Here is a 15,780-nt window from a genome sequence, read left to right on the forward strand (position 1 = left end):
ACTGCATTTTGTGAATAGGGTATGGACACACTATAGCTAAAAAAGAACATTAACAAATTTTGACCAAATTTATACCTTCTCATAGAACGACGGTGGTGACGATGGGTTAATAGTCCCCTGCAGTCATACACTTCTGTTTCCACACTACTTCCGTAAAATTCCTGTGTCTCTCCGGAATCTTCCAGAGGCGGCATAGATTCATGTGACTGCTGTGAGTCCTGTGAAAGCTGGCAGCCACCTGTACCCTCCTCTCTTTTCTGACTAGTCCTACCCTCATCATCACAAGTCCTCACACTCGACTTAACTTTCTTGCTCCCACTCTTTTTAGTGTCACTCATTTCCATCTCAACATCAGAAGTCCTGCTGTCTTGCAAAACATGAGGTTCTTCCAGACTTGAAGTGGTAGTTTGATGCGCAGAGTCATGTTTCTCTGTGTACTCACTCTCTTCATCACTGATAAAACTCAGTGATGCAGGGTCACAGATTTCTCCCTGTTCGGCTTCATCACTATGGACACTACCTTCACTACATTCATCAGCATCACTGATATCACTTTGATGTTCATAATCAGTTTCTGATTCTTCCTCCTCTTCTTCTTCCCCTCCACTGCTGTTCTCGCTCCGTTGACTCACTTCACTTCCTTCCTCACTCCCGCTTGTCTCCCTGCTTTCCTCTTCAATGTCATCTTCATTTTCCCCACTCGAATCCTGAAATGTTTTCTTTGATGTTGTACGTTTCAATCCCAACCTAGTACTACTATCACACTTTTGAACCTCGGGAAGGTCTAATTTTTGAATATCAGGACACAGATTTGTTTAACCCTTTGAGTGCTGTCATTTTTAATACCAAAATTTCAGTGTAACATTTGACCAATTTTTATGAACTTGCTGTATTTTATTTTTGTAGTTATGGACCAAATGGCCACAACTTTTCCTTTGCTACAATTATTGACCAAAATTTTGGGAAAAGTCTGAAAAAAATTGTCTACATCTGAAAAAGTTGTTGGCGATATATTCCATCAAGGCAATAAAAGTTGACTTTGTACTAAAAGGGTTAATTTGGCACTCAAAGGGTTAATTCTTACTTTTAACTGAGAAATCTGGCACCACTAAATGAAACAAACACTTTGTTTGGTCTTTTAGTTTCAACTCTAAATTTTATGAGAATAGATGAGATACAGTATTTTCTATGGCACTAGGAACAATTTACTGCTGTGATATAAATGACATTTCTGATTTGAACTGATTGCCTAACAACTAACCTTTACAAAGCCTGTGAAATATACATGGTTGAGTCTGAATGGTCTTCAAGATTCATATTAGATTCCACTGAGACAAGGAAGTCATGCTTACCTGTTGGTGACCTGGTTGATTTCTACCCCTTCTGCCACTGCCACGTTTCCCACGGTGATGGCGTCCATGACGCTGGCGTTGATGATGGTGCCGATGGATATGATGATGATGGTGATGGTGGTGATGCTGATGGGGGCCACACTGATGGGGTTCCACTTCTTCATGTTCAATGTCACTGACTTCAGCACTCATGCTGTTCTCACTGCTGCTTAAACTCTGACGACCGGGAGCTATCACTTCACCTGCAGATATGGTAGAAAAACACACAACTGCTATTCCAAACAAAAATGGTATTCAGTATTATCAGTATGTCATCACATTATGATTTGCAATAGTGATAACGTTCTGTGATGTAGTTCTTCCTTGAATTCCTTGTTATTATCAAACCAGCCAAATACAGTATAATTAAACGATTTCTGTCATAAAGAACTCAAGATTGTGTAGCTACTTATGCATATGATGGTTTAACTTTTCCTGCCGAGCGCCCCTGTCCGTTATCCTGCCAAGTCGGTCAAAACCGGCCCCCTTTTCCGTGTCTACAGAAGATAGGCTCTCCTGCACGCTTTCCTGCCAGGCATTTGGCGGGAAAATACCGCATTTTCGGGGTACGATTACCGACCATATACGTGTTAGACTTCAAAAATTTTTGCATGCCTGTATAGAGGGGCAACCGCTGATGAGGTTGTGTCCAGAAAATGACGAGGTCACGGGCGTTGTTTGCCCCGGGGGACGTGCACTTTTATGCCCTTTTCTAGCTTACTTTCGCGGAAGTAAAGCTCGTTCGCCGGCACGCACGGCCACACCGGGGAAACGTCACCTCTCTCGTGGGTTAGTAGAAGACCCAGGGGTTAGTGCTATGGGTGCGGCAGCACCCTCAAACCTGTCCTGTTTCCCCTGGGTTGTGTCACTTGGCCACGTACTTTGAACGACTTGGAAGAGTCGCACATTGCAGTCTGCTTTGACGTAGTGTCAACGACATAGTTCCGCCATTGAAGGAAGGCGTGTACGTAGTTTGGCCAGTTCAGTGAACACTTAGCTCGTTAGTGTTACCGTTTCCTAACAGGTTAGTTGTGCAGTTGTTACTAAGGTGCAGTTTTGTACCACCTTAGCTCTGGACAGTGCAACTGCTCTATGCACTAACCCCAACGACAGATGGTTGGTACAACGTCTACGTCGCACGAGCACAGCCTCCGTTGGGCTGTGCCCCTCCCACGTGATACAACGCACGTTCATCCATTACTATAGCGTCCTTACGGATCTGCCAAAAACGAAAGTGGGGGTAAAAACAAAACAAACGAAAATATGCGATCCATAGATAGTATTTTATTCGGGAATAATTTACATTATGCCGAACAATAAATCTCGGAGTCTGTCTCGACGTCCGAGTGCATGGTCCGTGTTTCAAAATTACAATCGGGGTGGCAGATCCGTGTTTCAAAAATTATAATAGGGGGAATTGTACAAAATAATCCGTCTAAACAAAACAAACGAAAATATGCGATCCATAGATAGTATTTTATTCGGGAATAATTTACATTATGCCGAATAATAAATCTCAGAGTCTGTCTCGACGTCCGAGTGCATGGTCCGTGTTACAAAGATTACAATCGGGGGATTGTACAAAATAATCCGTGTTTCAATTTACAATCAGCGGGATCGTAAAGCACAAACAAACGGCACAACCGTGCTCAAAATGTGATCATGGTCCGTGTTAAGAATACAGTCAAGCCACTGTTAGGCGAAGCTGTCCCCTGTCCGTTATTTACGTCGGGTTCTCTTGCTGATGGGTGTCGTCGGGGCTGTGTGAGTAGAGGTCTGCACGCCAATGCTCCTCTTACCTCGTAGCATCATGCGATGATGAAAAGCCGCAAAACACTCGCCCTCGTGAAGATGAACCCCGCACAGACTACATCCTTTGGACGTCTCAGACAGTCGTCCGCTCGCAGTGTCTTACCCTCTCTGCTACATACTTTACAGCATTTCTGCCGCCCCTCCAAACGGCTGACAACGTGCATCGGCTGATTTTGTGGATTGATGTACGAGGCAAGAGAAACAGTGGCCTCGACCTCTCTCACACTGGGCTGCGATCGCCCACAATAACCGCCAATGAGTTGTTTCCCGACACGCAGATGAAACATCTTATGGGTCAGCTTACTATCAGGGTGTACATGCTTGAAGCATATATATGCATTTACCAGGGCAACATCAATCAGGTAACATGCCAGATATGTCCACCATCTGTGGTTCTTGCGCCCAGTGTGAAAGTACTTGCGCTTCTGGTTGGCTCGGTCGACGCCTCCCATGTACCGGCGATAATTATACAGCGACAGAGGCACTTGTCGCCGCTCGTCTCCCTCCCCCACTGGCACGCACTCCAAGGGTGGATAGACCGTATTCAAGATCAGCACCTGAGCGTTACTATCCTGATAAGCAGTGATGTTAAGACGAGAGTCCGTTCTGGTCGTGGCTTTCATATCCCCAACAGACAGAGGAAGGCGCTTCCTCTTACCCGGCGGAATTAATTGAGGGGGCATGGTGCGACGATTACGGCGGTTAAAACTCCCGACCATGTAGATCCCGGTCTCCATCAGCTCTCTAGCAGTAACGACCGTGCTAAACAGGCTATCACAGAATAGGCTGTGATTATATCCACAGAATGGCTGGACCAGCTCCATCGTAATTCTTTTCACCACACCTCGCTCCTGCCGTCTCCCATCAGTCCGATCCCGATATTTCACACCTAGGTACGGTGCAAAGTTAGCTATGTATGCAGTGGTGGAGTCGCACAGCTGCCATATCTTGAAACCGTCTCGATCAGGCTTATGCGGTAATCTCTGCTTAAATTTAGAACGGCCCTTAAATCGCACCATGCCCTCGTCGATGGAGATCTCTCTACCCATCTTATAATTATTTACGCACCGGTCAACTATGGGCTCCATCCATGGATTGATTTTATACAGGGGATCCTCCTGACACCGACGTCGGCGGCGTGCCTCATCAGGATCACGACGTGGATCGTTCTCTGGGTCTGCCAGATGAAAGTATCGCATAAGCTGCTGAAAGCGACTGCGGGTAATCACAGTAGAAATACCCTGGTTTCTCAGAAAGGGATCGCTAGACCAATAATCCTCCACTGATGATTTACGGTCGATACCCATACAGACTAAGACGCCAATGAACGCCTGCACCTCTCGGTAGTCAGCGTTACGCCAGTATTTATCTATTTTCCTAGCGATATGTCGCTGGTGGAATTTGGCGTATTTATTAGTCTCGTCCTTGGCCAATCTGATCAGTGTAGCTGGAATAAACTTAAAAAAGTAATCGAGCTCACGGGCGTGGCTGGGCAAGGTGAAAGTCGGTCCTCTCTCATGGTCAAAATCGGTCTCCTCAAATATATTAGCATCGGTAGTCTCCGACATACGCCAGACAGGAGGGGTGTCGTCCTCCGCCAACACAGCAGCAACGTCATCATCGTCGTCAGAGCTTGCCTCACCTACATACTGCCTGTCATAAAAGTCATCGTCCTCTGCCGCATCCTCGTCAACCTCCGAGTCGGACTCAGCGGTGATATCACCGTCGTCTGGCCGTCTGGGCCTGAACTCGCCCGTAGCGGCATCAAGGATCATATCTGGCTCAAAATCAGGTGGGCTATCCTGATAACGACCCTCCGCACTATTTTTTTTCGGCGGGGACATCGCAGCACACGAAACTATGGCAGGAGCGGGCTCGGCAGCCTCTGCTGATGACGAGGACTCAAGCTCTTTCGCACTGGGCACAGGAACCTCTCCTGACGCAGGATGAGGGCTCATAGTAGCAACAGGTGGTGTCTCTCCCGGAGCAGCCGGGGGAGAATCAATGGCATCAGCCGTCTCGTTACTCACTGTCTCACTAGCAGCAGCAGACGTAGTCTGTGCAGGTGAAGTATCTCCCACAAGAGCAGATGTAGTCTCTGCAGGTGAAGTAGTCTCTCCCGGAGCAGCCGGGTGAGAACCACTGGCGACCGGTGACCCGTCATCATCCTCATCGGCAGAACGATCGGTCTTACGTTTACGCTTACCACTGGGTTTTTCAGCCGGAGATGGCTTCGCCTTACGGGAGCGTTTCTTGCCCGACTTCTTAGAACGTTTACTAGGGACATCACAACGATCGCTACCACTACCGCCCGGAGACTCTGCATCTTTGAGCTTCAGTCGTCTGCTCGCCTTCAGAAAACTTTTGCGGTCCGTCAAGCTCATGTCTGGAACAGTGTCGACAGACTAGCAGGTCCCTCCCTTTTAAAGCCACAGGGAAACAAAGCCCTGGACATGATTGGACGCAGGGGTGTTAATATATGCAACCACCTGTTATTATAATGGACCTACGGCAATCAGTCCACCAACCGGCGCTGACATTCCTACCCGTCATGTAAATTGCCTGTCCGCACCATTTGATATGCTAATAATACTCATTTGCGATGCAAATCCCTCGAGCACTTAGCATAACATAGTCAATGTCATTAGCATCTCAACTTGACATTCCGTCCAGCTAGGTACGTGGCATGCGCACCTGCCACCCAAGGACGTTGGCCCAAGCCCATGTTTAGTACGGGTGGGAAACCCGTATCTTTAACCTCATGTCCCTTCTTAGTACGCCTGCGCAGGGCGTATTGTCATCCAAGTCGGTGACAAGCCAACCCGACAGATCGCCCATTAAGCAGTAATGGACTGGCCGTCTCGTTCTTGTACGGCAACGAACAGTGCTTCAGCGGCTTGTTTAGGTCATAACCGTCGCCTGCCGAGCGGCTTACCCAACTAAGGCGGTCAAAGATGAAGGATGCCAAAATTGTCAACGGCTGTCTCGGCCTCGTCCGTTGGGCAAACATGGCTCCTTCAAATAACGTGGCCAGCACGTCTACGTCATCAGCGGTGATGACGACCCGTCATTGACGCCCGAGTGCGTAAAACTCGGAATATACCGACAGGTACCTCTACCTGAGTCGGTCATACTACGGTATAAACCAAACACAGGTCTGCCAACTCCCGTTAGACTCGGCCGTTAGCCGAACTTCACAGGGACAACATAGGCGTAACAAGTCGGTGAACAACGGTTCACGCACCTAACCGCAGCCGCCAAGTCGGTGAACAATGGTATCAAATTTTGAGGCCATGTTCCTGAATGGCAAGGCTGAGGCGGTGTGTTTCGTTGCACGGCTTGAACGTCTAGAGCCAAGTGCAGCCGACAACGTCCGACATCTGAGTGGGTAGTCTTTTCGAGAAGGTAACAAGTCGGTTAAAAGCGGTGGTTACCCTTCACAAATGTCGCTCAAGTCCGTTCGGATCAGTTCCATGTCAGGGACTAATCAAGCCGAGTCCGTCAAATCCGTCCGCACTTCCCGTCAATCAGGACCAAGTCCGTGATTTTCGTCTCGCACCATTGGCAAAAAATTGCACCGCCAGCTGAGGCGGTCTTAGGCGGTTGCCTTAGAGAAAGCCGAGTCCGTCAAATCCGTCCGCACTTCCCATCAATCAGGACCAAGTCCGTGATTTTCGTCTCGCACCATTGGCAAAAAATTGCACCGCCAGCTGAGGCGGTCTTAGGCGGTTGCCTTACAGATTAGCGTTGCCGAGACGGTCAATTTCGGCCGCAATCTATGTAGTGCCTCAGAGCCAAGTTACCCCAAACTCCGCTAGAATACGTCAACGTGCTAACCTGCCAAGTACGCTACTCGTCCCCCAAAAAAAAAAACCAGTCCCCCACCGGGGTGGGGGACTGGCTGGGTAGCTTCCGCACCTTTCCCTGTCGTTGGACTCTCTGTGAACCCATTTCGAGAGCAAACGCCGTTCCTCGCCCAAAACCTGTCCTCGAACGACCCCTAGCGCGAGCAAGGGTTTGCTACACGTAGTTCCGTCGACTAGGCAGGAAAGGGGGTACCAAAAAGTAGCCCGATTTCCACCGCCTTGGCAGGATAACGGCCGTGGCTGCTCAGATTCTAGCTACACCGAATTTCAAGCGGATTTTCACCGACTTGGCAGGAAAGGGTTAAGGAACACTGATATATCAGAGAGATAAACAGCTGGATGACAAATATTTGGACTTTAACAAATGTCCCTATTCACAGTCTTCTCTTCCTAATGACTTAGAACAACTGAGAAAGGTACTGACAATAACTGTGCAAAATAAATCTCGTGATTCTTCTTGTGACAGTAAATCTTGCTACCTACCTCTTTCCAGGGGAGATTCTGCACATGACTTCAATGGTGTGGAGTGTTTCTCATGGCTGACTTGCTGTGTGGCACTTACAGCCTGAGTTGACAAGGCATTTGTCCACAGGTACTTAGTCAGCACAGATGCCATGTATAATGTCTACATAAAATGACATGAAGAGTTTGAAATCAGGGAAATGCCACTTTGTGGTTGTCAACACACTAAAAAAATTTAAGTGATATTTTGCTACTTCATATTCACACTGCAACAGACATTTCTTATAGTTTTAACATCATTCTTTTGTGGGTTGAATCTTCATGTAATTTATGTATTTCTATACCACATATGTATTATGTATATCACAAATGTGGCTGCATGGTTTTGCACATGGATGGCTATCCTTGGTGAGCATATGTATTATGTAACTTTTATAGATGTTGTACAATAACTTACCTGCTCTGTATGAGTCGATGGATGGAGCGTAGATACCAACTTCAACATGTATCTCAGCGGAATTGGCTCTAAATGCTTTATGAGTTGTGGCAGTAAATCATGGACATATCGACTAGAATGTTTGAGCTGAGCAGCAGCCCATATACAGTCTATGTGTTCAGTTGTTAAGTACCCCTCTGCAGCTAGAAAGTTGAGAATCACTTGACACTGCTTTAGAATCTGTAAAGTAAAATGACAGAACAATTCTGTTTGTACTGGTATATTGAAAAGCTGGCTGACAACATTTCTGCATTCAATCCCGTTAATACTTTTAAATAGGATGCACCAGTGCCTTTTCAATAGCTTCATGGATAAAAAAGACATTTACTAACATTATACATGATATGTCATTGATGTCTGAACAGGAATCTTTATGTATATGATCTGAAAATATGTGTAACATCAGGAATACAATAATTTGTGGCCTTGATACCAAACAAAAATAATTTTTGTAGAGCACTACTCACCTCAACGTGTAAGTTGGGTCCAAATATATGTTCAACTATTTTTTTCTCCAGCAGCCATTGAGCTAGCTGAGCACCAACACTGAAAAGGAAATTAAAATTGAATGCTGAACTTTTTAAAAAAGGTGTTTGGCACAATTTTTTAGCAATTGATTTCCATATTCTCTGTTCAAAGACCTTTCAGGCGCTTGTACCTTTTTTTTATCACTTTCCTATTCAACCAATATCTACTCAGACCAAAAGAAAGTCCTGTTTATTTAAATAAAGAACTCTGGATCTCCACTTCTATTCATAGATTATTTCGAGCAACATAGTGAAAGTAACGTTTATCTTCCCTGTTGATATGATAAAACAAAGAATGATCAAAGACGATAACTTACTTGTCAATATCAACAAGGGATTCATTGTTACACACTTCATTAAACATATGTAGCTGGTTCTGAAACAATCCAGAAAAGATTTTCTATGTCAGTATTTCATTAAATGTTTACATCGTGTTCAAACAAAGAGAGATATAACAGAGAGACAATTGTACCAGTGGATTATTACATTAAAAGACTTGCAATGTGAAATAAGATAACTGCAAGCATAGCATAGAACTACATGTACAGACATGCATAAAATTGTCTAAATGAAATCATTGTTTTCTTTTAAGTGACAGTCATAAATGCTTATAGCCTTATCATTTTTTTTAGTTCAAAGAAACATACGTGTTTCATCTCCCTGAAGTACATTGGAGTACAAAGAATTGGCCTTGACAACAGTGCACTGACAATAATTCCTTATTTGGACAGGGATATTGACATGTAGATACCACTTGACAATACATGATTCTGTGTTGACAAGTTGGGCACTAGGCAATTGCAAAATAATAATTGGAGTACAATTGCTTTGCTGTTTGTAGACAGCATATGAATAACAGTTGAAAAATCCTGCTCACTTTGTGTTTTCCAAGGGCAAGAAAAAAAGATGTTTGAGAGGTTATTCAAATTGACTGTCACATGACCATGTAAATAATGATTTCATGATACAAATCACAGAGTTGGCAATATCTAGGTTTGAAGAAAACTTATTTTAAGATAATTTGCAACTTGAAATTAACAAGCTTAAATGATTGCTCAAATTTCCTCAAGTAAACTTTCAGAAGATCTCTTTCAAAAGCAAGAGTAAAGAAGGTAGAGGGAGGTCACTATACAAATTTTGGTACTAGAGAAACAGATTACCAAATATTTAATGATATTTGAAATTCAAAAGGGCCGCCATTTCTAAGTTATCTCTACGGGGAAAATAATATTCCAGATTTTCACAAAACTAAGCTGGTAAAATTTTACTTAGCCCATAAGCTTCAAAATGAGCTTCACAAGTGGCAGGCCAAAATAACATTGTATCATTGAGAGTCCGCATTGCTATCTCTGAGGTACAGTCTTTGTTTTGCAAAACAGTTTGTCAGTTTTCTGTCAAATCTGAATGAAGAAGTTAAGCACTGACATGAGTGTGGAAGATTGAACTTCTAAAGGATTCTTGACACCGTGTGATTCAGGTAGATAGATGATATCAACTGACACTTACAGTAATCTGACTGAGTCCTGCCAGTCTCATAGTCAATGTTGATGATATGAAGTACTTGAAAGCTAGTTCTAAACTCTCCCTATCAAACCACAGTGGCGTATCCAATGGCTCCTTGATGGCATTCCACATCATGTCTGCCATGTTCCGTGCATTGGTCATACGCAGGTCTTTATCAGATAAAGTGCACAGGTACCTGTATAGGTGGAACAGAATCAGAAGATATTCATTGATGCATTCATCAGCAAACTAAATGGGTTTCTTTCTTACTTACTGTATTTTTGCTATGACACAGTTACAGCCAGCGAAAGCTCCTCTTTGTAACAATATTTATCTAGTCCAATATTACCGCTTTAGAAGATTGCATGTATATGATGACATACATTTGTGTACGGTAACAATGCACTCTGCTTCAGAATTATGGCATTTGCCAATGACTGTACATGAATGAACATGAATACATGTGAATCTAGTTCCAGTTGAAAGCAACCATATGGTGCTGTATTACAAATACTATAAATTACAATTTGAAGTGTATCAAAAATATTCTGTGAAAGAGTCTGTTCAAAGATCAGCGAATGTATCACATAATTTATCTTGAACATTTCTCTTAGGATGGCATGCTGTTTACCTTATGAGAAACTTCAACCAGGAGATTTCATAAGAGACATATCATTGCAGTATCTCTATTTACTTAATATTTATCATTTATCACAACAAAACAATATCTAGCTTGTTTTCTAGTCTACATGCAAGCCAAAAAGATGTGGGACAGACAAGTAAGTAACCGACAAAATACACAGTTGTTAAAAATAATGAGAGTGAAAAAAAGACTTAATTATCAAAGGCTTTGAAAGTCACCTAATGATAATTGACTGTTTAACAAGCTCACATGGGAATTGTAATTGACAGAGAATTCTACACTTACTGGATCACTTTGCTACGTAATGGAGACACATACTGCATTGTTGCGTGGACATGAAGCCATATACGGAGCTGTAAGAGGAAAAATTACCAACTTTTATTGATTCCAGGTCTACAAATGCTGACAAGAACGATTTAAATCTACTTGATGTTCAGTAAAGTGTGACAGCATCTCTAGTTTTTATGAATGCATATCAAATTCACTTGTAGTGAAGATGAATTGAACAGATATATTTCTCACTCTGCCAATTCTGAGAGGTCAATTTTGAAATTTGACCAAATGAGTTTTGTAAGCATGACCATTGAAACATATTTGGTTATTATTCATACAATTACAGCTGCCTAATTTGACTACTTCATGTGATATCGTGACAAAAATGCCTCGGTCATATCAAATATTTATTAAAGTGGTATTCTTATGAAGTAAATCTTTGAAAAAATTACGATGATTGCAAGGAAAAGCAATGCACCGTGATATTGCATTGTGTAATAAGGTTTACTCATTGATAAAATATGGTGAATTTCCTGTGAAAGTTTTTGGTTTGAACATTTCAGTCTGAGACAGTGGAGAGTCTGAGACAGTGGAGACGAGATGTTTGTGGTTTCCTTCTCACAATATTTTGTTATCAAAGGCAAAACCATAATCTTGGTTTTAAGGTAAATGATGACATTATGTGTTACAAAAACGTAACATGAGAAATACAACATCTTTGTGGTAACATGTTGACTGGTAAAGCTGGTGACAAAATCTGTTCACTTCACCATGGCAGCTGACAGAGCTGTTGGTAGATGACAGATTTCACCTTGAGAGTCACACTAGACCATGGATGAGTAATACAATATTTATCTCATTTGTACCTAGGGAATTACATTCAAACATCTGAATTCAGTCTACAGTGAAGCAAAGAACAAAAGAACCTTAATCTACCCAAAGTTAAGTTTCATTTAAAATCAGTATGCCATCTAGGCAGAGTTCATCAGTTGTAGTAGCTATGTCCTTCTGTACTACAAAATTAAAATTTAAATCATCAAGATTCAATTTTCATAGTTTTAGGGTATGTGGAAAATATAACTGAACACAAGTGAACTTGACCAACAGAGTACAGTATTATAAATCGAAGTATTAAATATATTTTTCAACTGAGCTGCAGGTAGATGCTGTCATATTGTCTGAATGAGTTTAGTCTCATACAGACTGACATACTTATGTAGCAGCCAGCCAGACTCTTTGGCAGTGTGGTGGTCAAACTTCGATGGTGTGTTACTGAGATGAAAGTAATTTTAAGAGTCTTTCAACCATAATAACATCTTGAACGGGATATAGCAACCATGTATTTGTAAGCAGACAGCAATCTTATGGGCAAATAAGGCATGTGAAACATTTAATTGAATTTCTGTCAAAACAATCATTGTCAAGCTACGCAAAATAATGCTGGACACAAGTTATCAAAGTTGGATTACTGTCAGACCTGATATAGTTTGTTGTCCTACTTCCTGCTTGCCATTCTTGGCATCCCTGATAAACAAGGATAAATTTACTGCCATGTGGTACTTCAAAATACCTTGGTTATATTATAGGTCTGTAAATTTCATGAAAATGTCACAAGTGACTCACATTTGCCACCACAGTGATGAGTGCATGGGCAACATTGAACGGCAGTGTTTCTGGAGAAGCTTGATCAAAACACATCTGAATTGCAGCAAGACCATTGCTATCACAGAAGAAGCACACATTGCGCAGCAGATATAACGGCACTTCCATGTCCTGAAAACAAAATCATACAAATAATCCTGCTGAGTTGTACTTCCAAACCCAAATGCTGGCAAATATCTGATTATATAAATGAATTTTCTTCTATTGCGTTTAAACAATGAAACAGCTATACAAACAGGTAGCAATGGCACCGTAATTTCATGAAGTCTCTTGAGACTGCAAAATGCATTTTAACAGAAACACTGGTCAAAGAATCATGTCACGGACATAATTTCTACACAGGTAATAATTTCAGTTCCATGCCTCCACTGCCTGTTGTCCAAACAAGGTCAGTGGTAAGACTCTAATACATTATTATCATTGCTTCCTCTGCATGTTTGTATCTCCAGCATTCTTCGTCAGCAAATTCCAACATCGTCTCATACCCAGTGTTCACCAAAAACAAACAGTAGAAGAAATTACACAACAACACCACAGATTTCTACATGTTTCAGTAGTGTTTTGTTTGCAGAATCATTAACAACAAACCAATGCATGAGTTTGTAGGGTCAAAAATCCATTTTTCATTTGAAAACATATTGCAATATATTGTTTGTTATAAAACTTTGGGAAATGGTTTCCCTTTGGTTATTAAAATGTTCAACATCCTCAAAAATTACTTCTGCCTCACCACTGGCACAGAATTTTTACAGGACTGATTGAGTGTGTTATTATCTTTGGTCAAGTGACTTAAAAGCTCCCAAAAAGTTTGGACTTATGAGCTATTCTACTTTGGTATGCAAATCCATATCCTGTCCCTTGACTTATCAATACCTGCATGTTATGGCAAACAGGATTTTTTTCAACAGTCAAATATACTTGCTACCCTCTGCATTGTTTATCCACTTACATATAAAATATAAAGAGACTTTAATGGGTAAATATTGTACTAATTAAAAGAATAACTCAGAAATATCACAAAAATTAACAGCCCCTTTCCATATTGCCTCGAGTGATAAATGTGAGGATTCAAACTCACATGTTGTTTCTGAGCTGTAAAATAACCTCTTATTAGGAGACATGCAAGTAAAAATGCAGACACAGTAGGTTGTGGTCCATTAGTAGACTATTTTACTTACATTGATATCACAGTAATTGCCAAGTGCCTCTGCTTCATGGGTGGAAATATCCTGAAATGCAAACCACACATAAACCTGGTATACTTGATTTCCATTTTGAGAGTAATACTTTTCATGTTGGAAGGCAAAACGCCGATTTTTTTATTTTTTTGGAAAGTTATACAATCTCTAGTGAACTGAACTGCAAAACACTAATCATCCACTGTTATTTTGCAAATCAATAAATTCCTTTTCTACGAAGATTTCTCTAGACAGTAAAGGAAAAGATCAGGTGTTTAACTAAACTGTCTGAACATGGGATCAGGTTTGGCAAAGTCAGTTATATTCACATCTGGATGTTGAGCTATGGATGAAATCACTGAAAGAAATATGAGCGTTTTCCTAACAACTAAAACATTTTCATAATTCAATACAGCTTGCTCTTCCCATCCCTTTTGCTTCAGAGCTGTCGATAATTCAAACATGTGCATTACAAAAGAAACTGAGGAAGGGGGTTTAGCCTTATTTTGATTGTTTTGCCCAAATGTGCACTACCATAAACCAAAGTCACATGATAGAAACAGTGTATGTGTGCTGTATTCTATATCTTTTAGATTTTGTTGTGAAAGGTTTATTGCCTGTCTGCAGTGTAACCTTCCAAAAACCATTTTTCAAAAAGTTATCATATCTAGGAGAGTTCAAATTATAATTTCTACATGATCATCTGGGTTGTTTTTTCCACTTCCAAACTTCATTTATTGGAGGGAAAGGGGGATTTGAGGTCACCTGCAGAATGTATCGTTTGCCATGAACATGTTTTTATTATCAACAATGCCTTATCTGGATAATCTGAGCAATGTCATTTTTGCTGAGATGACACTGTCGCTAGAATAATAACTGTAAAGTCATGAAAGATATTTTATCTGAACTTGACTGTTCTTTCTACGATTCAACTTTTTTTTGAAATTCATAAAAAGCTAAAGCATTTTCAGCAGACTTTGCAACCATCAGTGGATGGCTGTGCTTGTCTGCAACAAATATCTATTGGTTCAATTTACCACTGGTTAAATGTAAAACAGACAGTTGTGTTGTTCAGATTGACCACTTTGCATCAGTGTAGCACCGCTGCTAGGCCTGAGACAATGTAAATAACTAATGTGGACACACTGCATCAGCCTAGGGCCGACGTAGTTTGGTCCCCGCAAGAAGGGGGAGCATCACAAATTCACGTGTGTGGACACGTTACATCAGCCCTGGTCCCAGTTGACCAGGCCTCTGCCATGGATCAAAGTTGATCTAGTCATCCTATTTACACAAACAAAAAGTGTCTGAAACTAAAGTTTACACCTAACAAGTTTTCAATCCAGTCTTTATTATCCCATGTACGCAGGACTATATCTTCCCACCAATTTTGCTCCATAAGTGAGACCATGTCATTCGATTCACAGTGCACATAAGAGACGCATTGGTTAAAAACAATGTCAAAAAAGCCTTGCACTGGTTATTTCTCCACCACCGTCGTATATATACCCCACGCTCATCCAATAAATAGTGGAGATCTCACAGATGATTAAAATGTCAAGTGGTGGTCATATTTGCCCTTCTTGAGCGTAAAAAACGCAGAAAAATTATGAACATTAGAAACAGTGTTCCATTATTCAAATCCGCCATTTGAACTTTGACAGGTCAGAGGTCTCAAAGGAGAGTCAATTTACATTGGCCAAAATTCTGGTACGGGTAAGTGTGGATAAGTGCAGAAGCGGCCCAAATCTATTCCCAAAAGGGCATTCATTTTACGTCGGCCAAAATTTCAGTTGGATTGCGAATGTGAACAAAATAGCTATAATGTAATTTTGTAGATCCCATTACTTGAAGTCTTGACATATGAGACAAACCACATCGTGTACACTTTGATCATTACCAGTGCAATGTTCTGAGCCTGAGGTGTATCTCTTCAAACAGACATGGCTATAAGCTGCCTCAAGGTA

At 41.7% G+C, this 15,780-nt stretch overlaps 1 protein-coding gene across 4 annotated transcripts in view; it reads right to left on the bottom strand.

Moving 5' to 3' along the window:
• Positions 1-15,780, bottom strand: part of LOC139148926 (ubiquitin carboxyl-terminal hydrolase 34-like) — a 75,820-nt gene that overhangs the window by 56,244 nt on the left and 3,796 nt on the right. For all 4 annotated transcript variants that reach the window (XM_070720381.1, XM_070720380.1, XM_070720383.1 and 1 more), the window contains exons 4-13: positions 13,814-13,864; positions 12,597-12,746; positions 10,986-11,053; positions 10,061-10,253; positions 8,872-8,930; positions 8,495-8,573; positions 7,989-8,207; positions 7,553-7,694; positions 1,353-1,594; positions 76-707 (exon numbers count right to left, since the gene is read on the bottom strand). In XM_070720381.1, coding sequence (XP_070576482.1) covers positions 76-707; positions 1,353-1,594; positions 7,553-7,694; positions 7,989-8,207; positions 8,495-8,573; positions 8,872-8,930; positions 10,061-10,253; positions 10,986-11,053; positions 12,597-12,746; positions 13,814-13,864 — 1,835 coding nt within the window. The remainder of the gene's footprint in view (positions 1-75; positions 708-1,352; positions 1,595-7,552; positions 7,695-7,988; positions 8,208-8,494; positions 8,574-8,871; positions 8,931-10,060; positions 10,254-10,985; positions 11,054-12,596; positions 12,747-13,813; positions 13,865-15,780) is intronic.

The sequence above is a fragment of the Ptychodera flava genome, chromosome 14 (genome assembly GCF_041260155.1).
Source record: "Ptychodera flava strain L36383 chromosome 14, AS_Pfla_20210202, whole genome shotgun sequence".
NCBI classification, from domain to species: domain Eukaryota; kingdom Metazoa; phylum Hemichordata; class Enteropneusta; family Ptychoderidae; genus Ptychodera; species Ptychodera flava.